The sequence below is a fragment of the Eptatretus burgeri genome, chromosome 15 (genome assembly GCF_056783735.1).
Source record: "Eptatretus burgeri isolate ZD-2024b chromosome 15, Ebu_testis_v1, whole genome shotgun sequence".
Lineage (NCBI taxonomy): Eukaryota > Metazoa > Chordata > Myxini > Myxiniformes > Myxinidae > Eptatretus > Eptatretus burgeri.
In genome coordinates, this window is record NC_140975.1 from 18,923,883 (window position 1) to 18,942,440 (window position 18,558).

Genomic DNA, 18,558 nt, shown 5'->3' on the forward strand with positions numbered 1-18,558 from the left:
GGCCGCCTACTTTCACTACTTCGGGTGTAAGGTGGGGGACCAAGAACAGAGCTGGGCACCACACATCTGCTGCACAAGCTGTCACACAACCTTGACTCAGTGGTTGGTGGGCAAGCGCGCGAGCATGCCGTTTGCGGTGCCCATGATATGGCGTGAGCCGCAGAATCATCATGATGATTGTTATTTCTGCTGCACAAGCATCGCCGGCTTCAACAAGAAGAATAAAGGTCACATCAAGTACGCTGACTGCGTCTCTGCTCGTAAACCTGTGCCTCATGATGACGAGAACCCCGTTCCAACACCTCCAGCTGATCAGAACATAGCTGTAAGCAGTGGTGAAGAGGATGGTGATGATGAACCTTTTGAACCCGACACTCAAGAATCACACCTTCTGAACCAGGGAGACTTAAATGATCTTGTAAGAGATCTCTCGCTGTCAAAGGCGAAGGCAGAGCTGCTTGGATCAAGGCTGCAGCAGTGGAATCTACTTGAACCTAACACCAAGATATCCTTGTTCAGAGCACGTCACAGAGACATGGCTGAGTTCTTTGAGATGGAAGACACGATGACATTCTGCAGTGACATCAACGGTCTGTTGAAAGAACTTGGGTGTGATCACGATCCTGCAGATTGGCGCCTCTTCATCGACTCGGGGAAGAACAGCTTGAAGGCTGTTTTGCTCCACAATGGCAACGAGAAACCATCAGTCCCACTGGCTCACGCGTTCGGCATGACAGAGACCTATGAGACTATGCGGCAGCTGCTTGATTCCATCAAGTACAATGACTTCAACTGGCACATCTGCGGAGACTTGAAAGTGGTGGCGCTGTTGTTAGGGCTGCAGTCAGGCTACACGAAATACATGTGCTTCCTTTGTCTCTGGGATAGCAGAGACGACAAGAATCACTGGAAGAAGAAAGATTGGGAAGAGCGAAAAGAGCATGTACCTGGTCGACACAACGTGAAGCATGTCGCCCTTGTCGACCCAGCCAAGGTTTTCCTTCCACCACTCCACATAAAGCTCGGCTTGATGAAAAGTTTTGTACGGGCAATGGATCTGAATGGGCGTGGGTTTTTATACCTCAAGGAAAAGTTTGGCAACACCTTGTCGGAGGCCAAGATCAAGGCTGGTGTCTTTGTTGGACCGCAAATCCGACAGATTATGAAGGACGAAACTTTTCCGACAACTCTAAACCCCAAAGAGCTGGCAGCGTGGAGGAGCTTCAAAGCTGTGACGGACAACTTCTTGGGGAACGAGCGCGCGGACAACTATGAAGAAATAGTGCAGCAGCTGCTGGAGTCCTTCAGGAAACTTGGCTCCAGGATGTCCCTGAAAATCCATTTCCTACACCAGCACCTGAACTTCTTCCCTGACAACTTGGGAGCAGTCTCGGACGAGCACGGCGAGCGATTCCACCAAGAGATTTCACTCATGGAGACGCGTTACCAAGGGCGGCACAACCCGAACATGATGGGCGATTTCTGCTGGTTCCTGCATCGTGAAACTGACACAGAGCAGCACAAACGCAAAGCCAAATGCCTAAAGCATTTTTAATTACATTCTAGTGGAGTTTTTCTGTAATTTCTATAATTTTGAAGCATTCATGATGAAATAAATGAATAAATGAATTTTTGTAAATTTCATTGAAATCCTGACTTCTAGGCAATGGGAATATTTCTGTTACTGAAAATCCTGACGTGATACAGCAAAACGGTTATGATTTTTGAAATCAGCGTACCCAAATTAGTCTAAATCACTTTACACATCTCCAGTAAAAAATTTTTGTTGTTCAGTGTAATACAAACAAAACAAGTTCATCTTAATTTTTAAGCAACACAATACTAATGTTTTAACTTAGGAAGAGTTCAGAAATCAATATTTTGTGGAATAACCCTGATTTTCAATCACAGCTTTCATGCGTCTTGGCATGCTCTCCACCAGTCTTTCACATTGCTGATGGGTAACTTTATGCCACTCCTGGCGTAAAAATTCAAGCAGCTCGGCTTTGTTTGATGGCTTGTGACCATCCATCTTCCTCTTGATCACATTCCAGAGGTTTTCAATGGGGTTCAGGTCTGGAGATTGGGCTGGCCATGACAGGGTCTTGATCTGATGGTCCTCCATCCACACCTTGATTGACGTGGCTGTGTGGCATGGAGCATTGTCCTGCTGGAAAAACCAATCCTCAGAGTTGGGGAACATTGTCAGAGCAGAAGGAAGCAAGTGTTCTTCCAGGACAACCTTGTACGTGGCTTGATTCATGAGTCATTCACACAGACAAATCTACCCGATTCCAGCCTTGCTGAAGCACCCCCAGATCATCACCGATCCTCCACCAAATTAAACAGTGGGTGCGAGACACTGTGGCTTGTCAGCCTCTCCAGGTCTCTGTCTAATCATTAGAAGACCAGGTGTTGGGCAAAGCTGAACATTAGACTCATCAGAGAAGATGACCTCACTCCAGTCGTCTACAGTCCAATCCTTATGGTCTTTTGCAAACCTCAGCCTGACTCTTCTTTGCTTCTCATTGATGAAGGGCTTTTTTCTAGCTTTGCACGACTTCAGCCCTGCCCCTAGGAGCCTGTTTCGAACTGTCCTCACCATGCACTTCACCCCAGCTGCCGTTTGCCATTCTTTTTGTAGGTCACTTGATGTCATCCTATGGGTGTTGAGTGACATTCGAATGAGTTGGCGGTCATCCCAGTCAGTGAAAAGTCGTTTTCACCCTCTGCCAGTCTGTAGCTTTGTTGTCCCCAATGTCTGCTGCTTGACCTTGTTCTTATGAACCGCCGTCTTTGAAATTTTAAGGATGGAAGCAACGTGACGCTCACTGTATCCCTCTGCCAGTAAAGCCAGAATTGAACCCTCCTTTTCCTCACTCAAAACTTTTCTTTTCAACTCTTTTGGCATGGTCAATAGTTATTTTTTTGATTTCAATTACTTTTTAGGTACTACGAGCACTGTTTTTGCCATCCAGCTGGTCCTATTGCAAGAGGATAGTGATGACCACAGCAGTGGTTTTTATACTTTTCCTTGTTAAATAAGATTCGGTACAGGTGATCACCTCATCAGTACCTCACTAAGTACAATGAGGTGTGCCTGTGTTGGAATTCAACAGACACTGGAATGGAATGGCTGCCATACATGGAGAGATGCTGATTTAAAAATTTTTTGGAGTGGTCTCTTATTTTTTTCCAGAGCTGTATATCTATATATATATATATATATATATATATATATATATATATATATATATATATATATATATATATATATATATATCTATATATATATATATATATATATATATATATATAGGACTTTCCGCAGACTCGGTGGTGTAATGAATAGTTCGAGCGTCCGCTGTGTGTTCGGGATCTCTGTAATCGAACCCAGGCCGAGGCATCCCAATGATTTTTTAAAATCCGTCTTCCTTGCCTGATTTGATCCTTGATATTAATGTTAGCGCCAGCCTTGATCGGTCCAAAGAGCAGGAACCTCCATGTTCCTTGTTCGATAATAACTCGTCTGAGGGATTTTATCATGAAGTAACACCACCACTACCACAGTATTTTTTTATTTATTTTTAATTTAAACTTATTTTCCCAATTTATATTGATTACTTCTTCATTCTTAGGTTCTTAAAACGATGTGATTCCTTTTTTTTGTTTTGTTTTGTTCCTGGTTTGATAGCAAAAACGACGAATTCAAACAGCATCCGCACGTGTGACAGGAATTGGAGCGGTGTATAAGTATATTAAATTCCGTTGCACGAATGCAATGATCTCCAGTATTTATTTATATACTGTGTATATATTGATGCAAGCGATGTTATGAGGGAACATTTTTTGTCGAAGTGAAGGGTGAACTAAAAGAGGATGCTTGGCCGTGTGTGTTTTTATGACGTCATTAAAGGGAAGTCGGTGTTCGTGGGTCCAGTGGGCGGGATGTTGTTTAAACGGACTCTCCTTTTCCCTCCCCCGTGCACGTATGAGTGTGTATTGTGTGAGCGGGGTCCATTGAGGCGATACGACCGGTCAAAGTTCCGGTTTGACGAGCGGCTGCTCATGGTCATGGTCACACCACGAGGATGAGAGAATCAGCCGCGAACTTGATTCGGGAATCGTTAACGGAAGAGGAGGAGGAGGACGACGATGTGGAGGACACGGGTTGCCAGGAGACGAGCAGAGAAGCCGGAGCGCAGCTCATGGACATGGACATGGACATGGTGCTGCGGAACGTCGAGCACCCTGGGGACACTCACACTCACACGCAGCCGAACCCCCAGGTACAGGTACAGGTACAGGATTCAGGAGTCCGGGTCGCCATGACCACGTCGCAGGACGTGAACAGTGTCAGTGCCGAGCCGTCCTCCTCGCAGGCCAAAAAGACCAGGAGCCCCATGCCCAGGAACCTGTCGGACACGTCCTTGGCCGCCCCCAATTCGGGCCTGATCCTCATGAAACGCGTCGCGTCGGCTCCTCACTGCAGAGGCCTCACGTCGGAGCGCGAACTCCCCGGCAGCGGCTCCACGGAGATATCGGCCCTGGGAGCGGCGCGCTGCCGTCCTGGGGGGCACGGAGTTTCTCCGAGCGCGAACCCCCGTGAACTGGCGCTCCATTACATCGCGCCGTGCCTCATGAAGCACGGCATCTGCGTGCTGGACGGCTTCGTGGGCGACGAGCTCGGCGACGCGGTGTTGGGTGAAGTGCGTGTACTGCAGCAGGACGGCCGGCTCTGCGACGGCCAGTTGGTGAGCCGACGTCCCGACTCGTCGGTTGTTCGTGGCGACAAGATCACCTGGGTGGAAGGACGCGAGGCCGGTTGCAAGGCCATCGCCGTGCTCCTCGCTCGGATCGACGAGCTCATATTACATTGTCACGGCCGCCTGGGTCATTACTTGATCAACGGGCGGACCAAGGTGGGGGAAAAGTGTCTTGTGTGAATACCATGGGGTCTCTCTCAACGACTGGAGGCTTGTACCCACGTAATCACCGCCACATTTGCTCACGATGCACTAAAAGGGGAATTCGTTGCCATAGTTACATCAGTTGCTTATGACGTTTATCATTATTGCTGTATTTTTGATTCACAATATTTCATGTTCGACTCCTCCTGCAGCTGCACCTGTTAGGGTCTGTGTTCTGATGGATAACTAGGTAAGAGAGACGGCTGCAAGGTCAAACTTGCGTGACTGAATCATGATGACTTGTATTAGCCTTGTGGCTGGCGGGATACCCTGGAGGTATACGTCGAGCCCCAGGTCAAACTTGCGTGATTGGATCCTGATAATGACTTGTATTAGCCGTGTGGTTGGAGGTATACGTCGAGCCACAGGTCAAACTTGCGTGATTGGATCCTGATGATGACTTGTATTAGCCGTGTGGTTGGAGGTATACGTTGAGCCACAGGTCAAACTTGCGTGACTGAATCCTGATGATGACTTGTATTAGCCGTGTGGCTAGAGGTATACGTCAAGCCCCAGGTCATACTTGTGTGACTGAATCATGATGACTTGTATTAGCCTTGTGGCTGGCGGGATACCCTGGAGGTATACGTCGAGCCCCAGGTCAAACTTGCGTGATTGGATCCTGATGATGACTTGTATTAGCCGTGTGGCTGGAGGTATACGTTGAGCCACAGGTCAAACTTGCGTGACTGAATCATGATGACTTGTATTAGCCTCGTGACTGGCGGGATACGTCAAGCCACAGGTCAAACTTGCGTGACTGAATCATGATGACTTGTATTAGCCTCGTGACTGGCGGGATACCCTGGAGGTGGATCTAGCCCCAGGACAAACTTGCATGACTGAATCCTGATGATGACTTGTGTTAGCCTTGTGGCTGATGGGATACCCTGGAGGTATACGTCTAGCCCCGGGTCAAACTTGCATAACTGAATCCTGATGATGACTTGTATTAGCCTTGTGGCCGGTGGGATACCCTGGAGGTATACGTCTACCCCGACTTCTAATTGACCAAGCTATAAAGCATCACTCTGGTGTTTTGCGTACATGGGTGGATCTTCTGGCAGCATTAGTTGGCAGACGTTAAAGATCCTGCGTTGTCTTTCTTGAAGAGTAGGTGACTTGTCACCAGCATCCTGAACAAATCCCTGCCATTATTGTGGGTAGCAAGAGGTCTTCTTGAAGATTCATTGATTCCAGAAATGCCTCTTGCTCTGCTAAAGTGTGGTTGCTGTCTGGCAACACCTTCTACACTGTAAGCAAATAAACCAGGTGGTTTCGCTTGTTTCATCGGTGGATACGAAAGGCAATCTGCACCCATGCATGCCCACACTAGCTTTGCGTGCCATTGGGTAGGTTTAAAAACAAAACAAAACAAAAATCACAATTCACTCCAACTTCAGTAAGTCCGGTGCCGTCATACCTGCTTGCTCTTACCTTGTTATTCAGACACGACTTTAAAAGTTAATTTTTGGTTCTTGTCGATGGAAATCTACGAGGAATTCTCACACCTTGTTGCGCAAGCAGAGGGCATAAACCCTCGTGCCGAGGAAACTTCCACTCGCTGAAAGCAAATCGAGAGCTGAGCTATTAACTGTTAGGGACCAAAGGCTCTTTGGAGGAGCTTGCACATGTATCACGTGCAGGACGGACAGAGTGTGAAAGGCATCCGTGTACTTTTACAATAATTTCAAGGACGTTGGTTGAAAGTGGACAAACACATATTGGGATTTGAACCATCATTTGGCTTAAAAAAAAAAAAAATTGCTACTCCGTTGCTTTGAAAGTGTTATTGTTCCTTTGCCACTTTGCTCGCTAGACAAAAATGTTAATACCATTTGTGTTCCACAAATGTCAACCAGTTACTTAGTGCAATGTTATTGTTGACTTGCTTCGCTGTTTGGTGGGGTTGCGCAGAAGTATGTGCACTCACCTTTGAACTATCTAGCCTGGGTTATAAACTGTCATCCCGGTGTTTCACAGGCAGGGTGATTCATCGATGTACGTGCCGTCCCTCGGATAGATGTTGAGCTGGTCGTCCCATCTGCCGGCGTTTAGTTGGTGGACGTTAAACATCCAACGGTGACTTTTGCAAAGAGCAGGCGAGCTATCACCGGCACAATGAACAAATTGAGTTCCTTGCCAAATGTGCAGGGGCACCTCTAGCGGCACAGTGGATTAATTTGTACGAGTGATGGCACCAGTGGGTTGCGTTCAGGATTGAATCCCAGTCAAATATGCATTCGCTAACACAGTAACTGTTTTTCTGAACCGGGAGGAAACGAGATGGCCCATTAAATGCCCAGATGAAGTGGCCCAAAGATGTTTCTGATCGGCGACTGTCCAAGTGTGGGCAGAGAGAGATTATGAGAACAACAACAACAACAACAACAACAACAACAACAAAAAGACGTTTAAACATTTACGGCTTTCGCCTGTGATGTTTTGAAGGTTATCAGCGAAGTTGTACTTTTGAACTGGTCAGCCAAGGCCAAACGTCTCTCAGTATGCCAAACAATTTGACTGCGAAATTGGAACTGTTCGAAAGAACGATCAAATTTCCGAAAGAGCGACATTGTGGATGTTATGACATCGAGAAAGATATTATTGTGGGTATTATTGACAAATAGTAAGAATAGCTAAACAAGTGACACACACACACACACACACACACACACACACACACACACACACACACACACACACACACACACACACACACACACACACACACACACACACACACACACACACACACACACACACACACACACACCTACACACCTACACACCTACACCTACCTTATATAAAGTCTACACCCCCTTTGAAAATTTCCACCTTTTGTTGCCTTATATCCTGGAATTAAATTACATTAAAGCAGACTTTTTCCACCTGTATTTACACATCGTAACACAAAACTTCCACGTGAAAAACAAATTACACAAATTTCAGAAAATTAAAATACAGAACTAGAGTATCTTGGTTTGATAAGTGCCCCCCCCCCCTTATTATAGCAATTGGAAATGAGCTCAGGTGTAACCAATCACCTTCAAAATCACACACCAAGTTCATTGGCCTCCACTTGTGTGTGTTAAATTTTAGTGATTCTGATTATTTCAGAATAAAATCAGCTGTTCCTGGAGGTTTCCTCTGCTGGGTAGTGCATTTCACAGCCGATTCAATTACGAGCACCAAGGAGTTTTCAAAAGACCTTTGGGATAAAGTTGTGGAAAGGCACAGATCAGTGGATGGGAAAAAATATTTCAAAGGCCCTGAGTATCCTTTGGAGCACAATCAAGACAATCATTAAGAAGTGGAAGGCGTATGGTACCACCAAGACCCTGCCTAGATCAGGCCGTCCCTCCAAACTGGATGACCAAGGAAGGAGGAGACTGATCAGAGATGCCACCAAGAGGCCAATGGCAGCTTTGGAAGAGCTACATGCCTTCATGGCAAAGACTGGTCACTGTGTGCATGTGACAACAATATCCCAAGCACTCCACAAGTCTGGCCTGTACGGTAGGGTTGCAAGAAGGATGCCATGACTTAAAAAGCCCACTATGGGTCCCATTTGAGGTAGGCAAAAAAATAACACTCCAGAGATTTGGAAGCCGCGTTGCAAAAAGTTTTGTGGTCTGACAAAACCAGGATGGAACCTTTTGGCGTAAATGCAAAACGTTACATTTGGCACAAACCCAACACAGCACATCACCCAAAGAATACCATCCTTAATGTGAAGCATAGTGGTGGCAGCATCATGGTATGGGGATATTTCCCATCAGCAGGGACTGGGGCACTTGTCAAGATATAAGGGAAAATGGATGGAGAAAACTACAGAAAAAGCCAAGAGGAAAACTTGCTGCCCTCTGCAAGAAAGCTGAAATTGGGATGGGATTTCACCTTTCAGCATAACGGTCCAAAGCACACGGCCAAAGCTACACTGGAGTGGCCAAGGATCAAAAAGATAAATGTCCTTGAGTGGCCCAGCCAGAGACCTAAATCAAATCGAAAATCTGTGCAACGACTGGAAGATTACTGTTCCTCAACACTCCCCACGCAACTTGAAACTTGACTGAACTTGAACAGTTTTGTCGAGAACAATGGGAAAATATTGCCCAATCAAGGTGTGAAAAGTTGGTAGAGACCAATTCCAACTGACTCACAGCTGTAATTGCTATCAAAGGTGCTTCCACCAAGTATTAACCGGGGGGGGGGGGGGGAGGGGGAAGATGGACACTACTTGTAAGGAAATTATGTGCAGGAGGAGGCCATTCAGCCTGTCATGCTTGTGTCACACCAATACCAGATTTAATAAATCCATCAATACCCCTTCCCTTCGTGTGCAGCCTTTTCAGCTGCTGGTTGCATCATTGGTTAGGGGCACGGATATGCCTCTGATTCAGTGCCCCTATTACCAGTACACTGGCACTCATTTTGCCGACCTCAGAAGGATGACAGGCTGAGTCAACCCCCTGGTGTTAATTCAGCAGCCAACAGGGCTTTAACTCAGGACCCTAGGACCCCAAGCCACCACCCGAACCACTAAGTCAACACCAGGCTAAATCCAACAACACCATGCTAAACTTATCCAAGCAAGATATTCTCGTTTTGTATTTTTAATTAATTTTCTGAAATTTGTGTAATTTGTTTTTCACTTGGAAGTTGTGGGTTACGATGTGTAAATAAAGGTGGAAAAAGTCTGATTTAATGTAATTTAATTCCAGGCTATAAGGCGACAAAAGGTGAAAAATTTGAAATGGGGTGTCGACTTTCTATAGACACTGTACATTATTTTTTATTGTTCATATTTGCTCTCCAATGCAACTTGAGTTGAACATCCTGTTGAGTCCACCACAGGATGAAGACGTCCCTCAACATGGTTGATGTACTTTGAGGCTATTATACTCCAGTGAGTTTTTCATTTTCGTCTCCCTATGTGGTCTTTGGTCTCGGGCTGGCAGGATGGCATAGTGTCCTCCAGGTATGCTCACTCATCTAAGCTGTCGAGACTGGCTTTGAATCCCGACCCAGCTATAAACTCTCATCCAGGAGTTTCACAGGCAGAGTGATTCATCAGTGTGTGCATTGTCCCTCGGATGGACGTTTAAACTGGGCATCCACTCTGCCGGCATTAGTTAGTGGAGGTTTAAAGATCCCATGGTGTCCTTCACGAAGAGAAGGCGAGCTATCGCCGACACCCTGAACACATTCCAAATTTCTACCGTAACTTTCAGGGGCACTGCATCAGTGGCTCAGCTGTGCTCCCAGCAATTATGCAAAGCAGCAGCCTGAAATGAATGAATGAATCTTTGGTCTACCCCTGTCTGTGTCTGTACAGGGCATCCCCCATGTTGGCAGTCCAGGTTAGGAGTTTATAGTTGGTCCATTCTTCCTGCTCTGCGTCTCGCCCAGTTCTATTTCAGTAATTTCTGACACCTGTCTGATACATTAATTTCTCTTCAACATTGTCCCTTTTTGTTATGCCATCCCAGCATCTTCCCATGGCTCTGTGTGGTGATCAATGTTTCCTCCATATTCCTTGCTGGAGAGAATATTCAGTGCCATTTGTCACAACTGGTAGAACACACTGTAATGTGCAACTAGATTCTTGTAAATCACCTGGTTTTGGTTTTACTGGTTTTTTTTGTTTGACATTATGGTTTTGTGTTTCCATCATTGCTGGAGCAATATGCTTCTGGCACACCACACCTTTATTTCTTTTTGATACACACGGTCGAGGCTCATTGAAGAGCCAGAGCAGAATGGAATGGAACAAAGTGGAAATGCCAATGGCATGGTAGAGGTGAGCACACTGATTGTAAATCTATTCCTAATTTAGAAACATGTCGAGTGACGTTTTGGGATGTACATAGTTGAAGGTGCAGGGTGTGAGTGGAAAGTTTTTGATCAAATCCCAACTTCCTCAGCAGACCCCGAGTTGATTACGGTTGTGATCGAAACACAGGTTGTGGTTCTGCTCGACTTGTTACCTCTGCCACCGAAGGTGGATGAGGTTGTTTTCACTCCTATGTCTGTCTGTCTCTGTGAACAGGATATCTCAAAATGTTGTGGAAGGATTCAGACAATTTTCTGGAGAGGTTGGGTGTGTGACAAGGACTAATTGATTAGATTTTTGGTGATGATCCGAATCCGGACACTGGAATTTTTGCAAGTAATTCTTCACCATTGAGAGATGGGACAAAAAGCGATGTCTAGCACCATATCTCTAAATAAAAAGTTATGGACTGATTAGGATGAAATTTGGTGGACCGGTTGGGTGTGTGACAAGGACGAATTGGTTCGATTTTGGTGAAATTGTGAATCCAGATCAGGATACGAGATTTTTAAAAAAAATTAAAAATAGACTCTTCACCATTGAGAGATGGGGATAAAATGAGATCCAGCATATTTCAAAAACTTGTGGATGAATTGGTCAGCTAACAAGAACAAGCCAATTCTATTTTGGTTCAGGTCCAGATCAAGATCTGGCCTATCGGTGCGATACAAATCGTAAACTGTTCAGCCTGCTGGAGGTATGCGCTCTACCGAGTGCCGTTCTAGTTATGGTGTGTTGATAAACCGTGGAATTTTTTTTCAATCGAATCTTTTGTTGCGAAGCGAAGCACGGCGTTTGATTTGATTTTGATGCACCATACAACACCAACAGGGTGTTGGTGCTTCGGAAGCAGTTTCTTGGCAAGGTTTTGCCATTGCCTTCCCAGCGTTGTTTATCTGTGTTCTATGCTTGTAAATGCGAAACGTCGAGCGAGGTCAGGTCAGGTATGGGAGCATGTGCCAGAACAGCACGTCGCTGCGTCCACTTTCCGCCGGTACTCCAGTGGCCTCCGTCTGGCCATCCCCCAGGCAGTTGCCAGGCCCATCCCCATCTCCTTGAGATGATGGTCAACCTGTTGCAACCATGAGGCACGTGGTCGACCCACTGGCCTCCTCCACTCATGAGACTCCCTCGCTGAGAGAATCTGGTGAGCAGGATCAGAGTCAGGAAAACGAGCCACATGTCCATACAGCCGCAACTGACGCTCACGGACTATGCAGGTAACAAATCTCATCCGAGTCTCTCTCAGCAACCGCTCGTTGGACACAAAATCCGACCAGCGATAGCCAAGGATTCTCCGAAGAGACCTGGTACCAAAGGAATTAAGTCTCCGTCTCAGATCCTTGGTCAGAGTCCAAGTCTCGCACCCATAGAGCAAGACTGGAAGTACCAAGGACCTGAAGACTCGGACTTTCGTCCTCCCGCACAGGTACCGGCAGCGCCACACCCCATGATCCAGTGAATCCATGACTCCCCAGGCCCGACCCAGACGTCCATTGACCTCTGACTCGCAGCCAGCAGAGACATGAATATCACTGCCAAGGTAAGTGAATCTCTCCACGACCTCAACATCCTCACCACAAACAGACACAGACAGGACAGCAGCATCCAAGATGTCACCGAAAGCCTGGATCTTAGTTTTGACCCAAGACACCCGTAACCCCAACGGCTCCGACTCCTCATTCAGCACCTCGAGGGCCCCCAAGAGGATGTCTAAAGTCTCCGCAAAGATGACTGCATCATCAGCAAAGTCAAGGTCCGAGATCTTGACATTCCCAAATGACGCACCGCAACTTGATCTCTCTGACATCCTCCCTAGAATCCAGTCCATACAAGTGCTGAAAAGTGTAGGGGCCAGTACACATCCCTGACGAACTCCAGTAACAACTGGAAATAAGTCAGAGATGGTACCACCACACTTCACAGCACTCTCAGTACCAGAGTAGAGTTCAGACATCAGATCGATCAGTTTTGGTGGCACCCCACGAAGACCAAGAATCCTCCAGAGGACATCCCGATTCACTGAATCGAACGCTTTACAGAGATCAACATAGGCTGCAAGCAGCCCCTGCCGAAACTCTCGTCTGCGTTCGGTGAGGACACGAAGTGCAAGGATACGGTCAATCGTTGACCTCTTTGGTGTAAAGCCTGACTGCTCTGCACGCTGGTGCTCAAGCAGATGGTGGCGAACCCTATCGAGAATTATCCGAGCAAAGACCTTGCCCGGCACTGAGAGCAGCGTCACCCCTCGGTAGTTGTTGCAGTCTTGGCGATCACCCTTCCCTTTCCAGAGAGGGACAACAAGGCCCCTCTTCCAGTCAGTTGGGATGATGCCTGTGTTCCAGGCAGAGCACAAAACTGCATGCAACGACACGAGTGCAGCATTTCCACCAGCCTTGAGAAGTTCGGCATGGATGCCACAGATCCCTGGAGCTTTGCCCCGTTTCAACTGGTTCACCGCAGCCCGTGTTTCCACAAGCGTAGGTGGACCACAGTTGATTCGAGGGTCAGCAACAGGGATTGTAACACCCTTGACAGCCAACTCGACAGTTGGGGGATCAGCCTGGTACAACCGCTCAAAGTAACCGGCCCAGCGGGCCTTCACTTCAGACTCCTCTGTCAAGAGCCTACCACTCTGCTCGAACTGTAGTGCTCCGAGGGATGGGCTTGGATGAACGTAATGCGCGAATTCCCCTGTAAGCGGGACGAGAATCACCTGTCCACAGGTGATGCTCTACCCCCTCACAGATTCCTCGCACATTGGCCTCCTTGTCCACCCTCAGTGCACGTACAGTTTTACGCCTCAGCTCCCTGAACAGCTCAGCTCTGCCATTCGGCCTGGCCCTGCGACTCTGGTCAATGGTATCCAGTGTCCCTTGAGAGACAAAATTCTTCTTTGCCCTGCGGTGAGCTCCAAGGCATCCACCGGCAACATCAAGGACGGTGGTCTTGAAGGCGCTCCACAACTCTTCAGGACCCCCCAAAGCACCCAGACCCCCCAAGTGTCCACTCAGCCTGTTCGCAAACTCCTCAGCTACTCTCTCATCCCTGAGCTTGACAACATCCAGCCTCGGCTGGGATGGTACCATTCTCCAGGATTTAAGGTGCAGCTTTAGAGTTGCTACAACAAGCCTGTGGTCAGTATTGAGGAACTGAGCACTCCGGTAGACCCTGCAGTTCTGGATCATCCTCCAACGACCGTCAATGAGGACATGGTCAATCTCCTTTGCCACACCGTCAGAGTTGGAATACCAAGTCCAGCGATGAGCTTGTGGGCGCTGAAACCATGAACCAGCCACCCTAAGTCCATGACTTCTTGCAAAGTCAAGGAACTTAGTGCCATTCTGGTTCATAGTTCCTGACCCATGGGGACCAACACACACCTCATAACCGTCCCTATCAGTTCCAGTCGATGCATTGAAATCCCCCAAGACTAGAATTGTACCTCGTCTGGGGCACTGATCAACCACAGACTCGAGCGTGGCGTAGAATGCATCCTTCACGGTGAGATCACTCGCCTCAGTCGGAGCATAAACAGAGACCAGGGAAATGACACCTAAGGAGTGACGAATCCTTAATCTCATAATACGCTCGTTGACCGGTGTTACCTCAATTGTCATTGGGGTCAGCTTATTGGACACAGCTACAGCAACTCCTTGGGTATGGTAACCATCAGAGCGACCAGACCAATAGTAGGTGTAACCACCCACCATTATCTCGCCGCAATCCGGTCTCCGAACCTCAGAGAGAGCTGCAATCCCGATGTCCAAACGCTTGAGCTCAGATGATAACAGAGACAGGTGATCATCCTCTCTTAGGGATAGGACATTCCAGGCACCCACCCGAAGGGACCGCCTCAGGTTAACCCAAGGAGACCGCCGTCTGGTGGACGACACCTCAGCACCACTCCGACACACTCTCCCGCATTCTGACCCAGGGATGTTACCCCGTGGTTTCCCTCCTATCAAAGATTGGGGGTCCCGAAGGCTTTGCCCCAATCCCGTCATCCGGTGAGCTGCCCTGCGAAGGGAAGCTGCGCATGAGGTACTCCCACGGAGTGGGTTTTCAGATTTTTTTTGCGTTTTTGCGTTTTGCGGAATGAAGGGTTTTACGGTAGCCGGAGTGCAAATCCTGCCACCAACCTCCTAATAAGAAGTGACCCAACTGCAGGAGGACGTCCGCAGACACAGTTGGGCACTAGATATGGATGGCCGTTGGCTCGCAAGGAGCTCCTCCGCCCTTTGGCAGGTTTTGTTTTTAATCCTGCTGGGTGTCCATATCCAAACACCCTCCTCACCAGAAAACCTGGTGGGGGAGACGGTTTAGTCGCCGACAACCCGACCAAGCTAGAAAGCTAGAAAGAAGAAGTCGAGCTAGAAAGCAGCACATTACATTTTTACAGCCTTTGGTACAACCCAGCCGGGATTCGAACCACCGACCTCCCAGACTCGAAGCAGACGCTCTAAACCACTACGCCACAAAGTCGAGTTTCACTGATATAATCGTCGGAACATGTACGCTACATTATCACCGATGTATCTACAACTGTCTGTAAACTGAGTACAGTAGTGTCTTTTTTAAGAAAAGAGAGTTCTTCTTGAAAGTGGTTACGTCCTACATTATTATTATTATTATTATTATTATTATTATTATTATTATTATTATTGTTATTATTATCTTGCCAAAACTAAGTTTTTGCAAGATATGTTGGTCAGCTTGTATGTTTTTTATTTTTATTTTTTATTTTTCTCTGTAATCACGTATCGATCACTCTGCAGAGCACAATTATCATTGGAAATTTTTGTAACTTCGCATATCAGAGGCCTATAGAGGTCCCTTTCAGCGCATAAAATTTTGAAGGTCAAGGTCAAAGGTCAAGGTCACTTTGTCGCAAATCAGGGGAGTTGACGAAACCCTTATTTTTTGAGTAATTTTGATCGGATCGTCTTCAAACTTCATGGGAATATAGTTCATGGTCTGGCGCTCAGCTGATTAATTTTTTGGTGGCGATCGGCCTTGACCTTCATGGTTAGCGCCTGAGGTCAAACATTTGACCCCAAGGTCAAATTTTCAAGTTTTAGGAACCATATCGTGTAGTACCTCAAATTGAACACCTCGATGAGTGCTTTCTACATATGTCAAGCTTGAGACATTATGACGTCATTTGGTGACGTTATGAGGCAAACGCATATTTTCATGGTTACTCTGTAGAACGATTCTCATCGGAATCTCTCGTAGGCAGATATTCCTCAAGGAGTCGCTCCTGGTGGAGAGCAGCTCTGTTCACCTCAGTGTGACCTTAAAGAAGTCACACGTGGTCACCTTTTGGCAAGATACGGGTCACCGTGCGGGTGACATTGGTTTATTTTTATATATTGCTCTTGGCTCGTGGAAGATCTATGACACGGAACGAAATCGGATCACAACACAACAAAAGGAAAAGCAGAAGAAAGGGGAAAACGCCAACAGCAGTGCGGAGGGAGAAATCCAAGAATGTCCAAATTTTATCTTCCACATCCAAAAATGGAATTTCTTTTTGAAAATGCAATGGGTTGTCAAACACCGTCTGTGTAATTTACCCCAGGTCTGTTTACCCAAGGATGGCCTTGTTGGAACAGGCTTTGGGCGCGGTGCCGAGGGTTCCCAGAAACCGTTGAGCTACCCGAGTGTTTTGTGCAGCAGCATGGGCCTCATTGTTTGCCCTCCCCATGTGGGTCACCGCTCCTCTATTATTTGCATGAATGCGGGTAGTGTCATGGCCTGCTTTTGCCAAGAATCTGCATGCACGTGCTCTTGTGCTCGACTGCGTCAATATCAGAAGTGTGCCTCCTAATAAATTTAGTTAAACCGATTCCCTTGTGCCAGGTTGTTTTATCTCATCCTTCTTTTTTATGCATGAAAAGGCAATTCTTTCAATCTCAGCTGCACCGACACTTGAAGCACGTATTACATCACAGTGGTCGCATGGATGGCATGTGGAACCAGGGAGTGGGGGGGTCTTTGTAGTCAAAACCTCACATCTGGACAGGTAGGCTATCGTGAGGGATGAGGTTTATTTTGCATGTAACTGATATATATTTACAACTGTTTAATGAGCCCCTGCATTCTAAATTCCCTTTACATATTGATTGGCCCAGTGCATTGAAATTGTTTTGGCGGAACTTGCGCTGTGTGATGAGCATGGTGTATACCTATGGGAATGCGATGTTGCCAAAAGCTGAACTTTCAATCACTTCGGAGGTTCTTCAAACTCTTGTTGACAGTTTGTTTAACCTGGTGTCTGGGGACGTTTTGTTTTCAGCCAGGCTCGGATGGTGTTTGGAGCAACCTTATTGGATAACTCCATCAAAAGTGGGTTCCTGTAAGTCATTTCTGAGAAGGAAATGGATCAGTGTTCTCAAATTTCGTTTTTAGCACAGAGGGACATTGTTATTGCAGGATTCATTAGGAGATTGATTGACAAGCCAAAGTATCTTGTCGTGCTTTGGTGGACAGACCAGCTCTGTGTTGTCGTCGTAAAGGCAGCATTTTCCTTTGGTTTGCATGGACATGCCGTTTGTCATCTGCGTCGCCGTTATGAACTAAATAATGCACAATATCTCGCAAGCATCTTCAGCTGTAAAAACACAACGGTGACTTTTTAAATTGCCCTTGAACGCCAACGAGAGGGAAGTTTTGATGATTCCAAGACCCAGAGGGACGAGTGTTTGCTTTGGCATGAGGGGAGACACGTAGAGGGCAAGGGAAACGCACGGACACCGTACACCTCGTTTGTTACTGAACTTGCTGTGCTATGATAATTTTGTGTGAATGAATGCATCAAATGGTCCTGGGTCTTATGATTCCTTCCTTTTAAAGTTCAATATTTTTTTTACAAATAAATATACGACTTGGAATTGCTACTTTGCCATGACTTGAATGGGCCCACTGATTCCCAACTTTTTGTGGGATCGGCCAGGGAGTGCTTTTTATTCTTGCTCCAAGCCTTTCACAAATCGGCTGACCAGGCGGAACATTCTCCTGAAGGTGGCTCGATTTTGTAATTCGTTCAGGGGGCTGTTCAGCTGATACGTTGCCTACAATTAATGGATGACATCCTAGGATCTTTAACAAGTATTGACAGTGGTGTTCTGACAAAGTCCCTTCAATGGACGGTGCACACAACGATGCCTCGACCTGCATGCAGAACACCAGGATGACAGTTTAGAGCCGAGTTGAGATTCAAACGCAGGCTAAACGGCTCATGAACCTCTAGGCTACCCTGCTAGCCCAATATCATATATGGGAGGGATCATGAACCTGTAATTCCAACATTGTGCACTATCAGGAGATGCTCAGATTGGAACTCCAAATGAGGTAAACCAACATTTTCATGCTCATTGTCCCAAAATCATTTTGTTAACAGTCACATTTGCATCACCGCTTGCAGTTTAAACGAACGGTTGCTTGCTCTGTATTCACTTTTGAGGCAAATGTAATCTCACGTGCATATTTTGAGCAAGAGTAACAAACTTTCAGTTCATGCCCTCGAATCACAGGTAGGATCATGGGAAAAAAAACCTGCAAAAGTAGGTGGCACGTTGCATGCATACATAGGTCGAGTATACGATTCTTGTTATCTGGAGCTTGCAGGGCACGTGGGACTTGCAGTGGGTGTTGAAACGTGCGTCTTAGCTTGAGGGGAAGAGGAGGGCGTAGGTGTGGAGGGCTGCAATCCGAGAAGGTGGAGGCTGCAAATGTTGTCGTTCAAC

General features: G+C 46.8%; 1 protein-coding gene across 3 annotated transcripts in view; it reads left to right on the plus strand.

Moving 5' to 3' along the window:
* The first annotated feature begins 3,933 nt into the window (after positions 1-3,933).
* EGLN1 (egl-9 family hypoxia inducible factor 1) overlaps positions 3,934-18,558 on the plus strand; it is a 66,663-nt gene continuing 52,038 nt past the window's right edge. For 2 of the 3 annotated variants that reach the window (XM_085857473.1, XM_085857470.1), the window contains exon 1: positions 3,934-4,922. In XM_085857473.1, coding sequence (XP_085713599.1) covers positions 4,092-4,922 — 831 coding nt within the window. In that variant the 5' untranslated portion in view covers positions 3,934-4,091. The remainder of the gene's footprint in view (positions 4,923-18,558) is intronic. The other variant, XM_085857472.1, reaches the window with a different exon arrangement.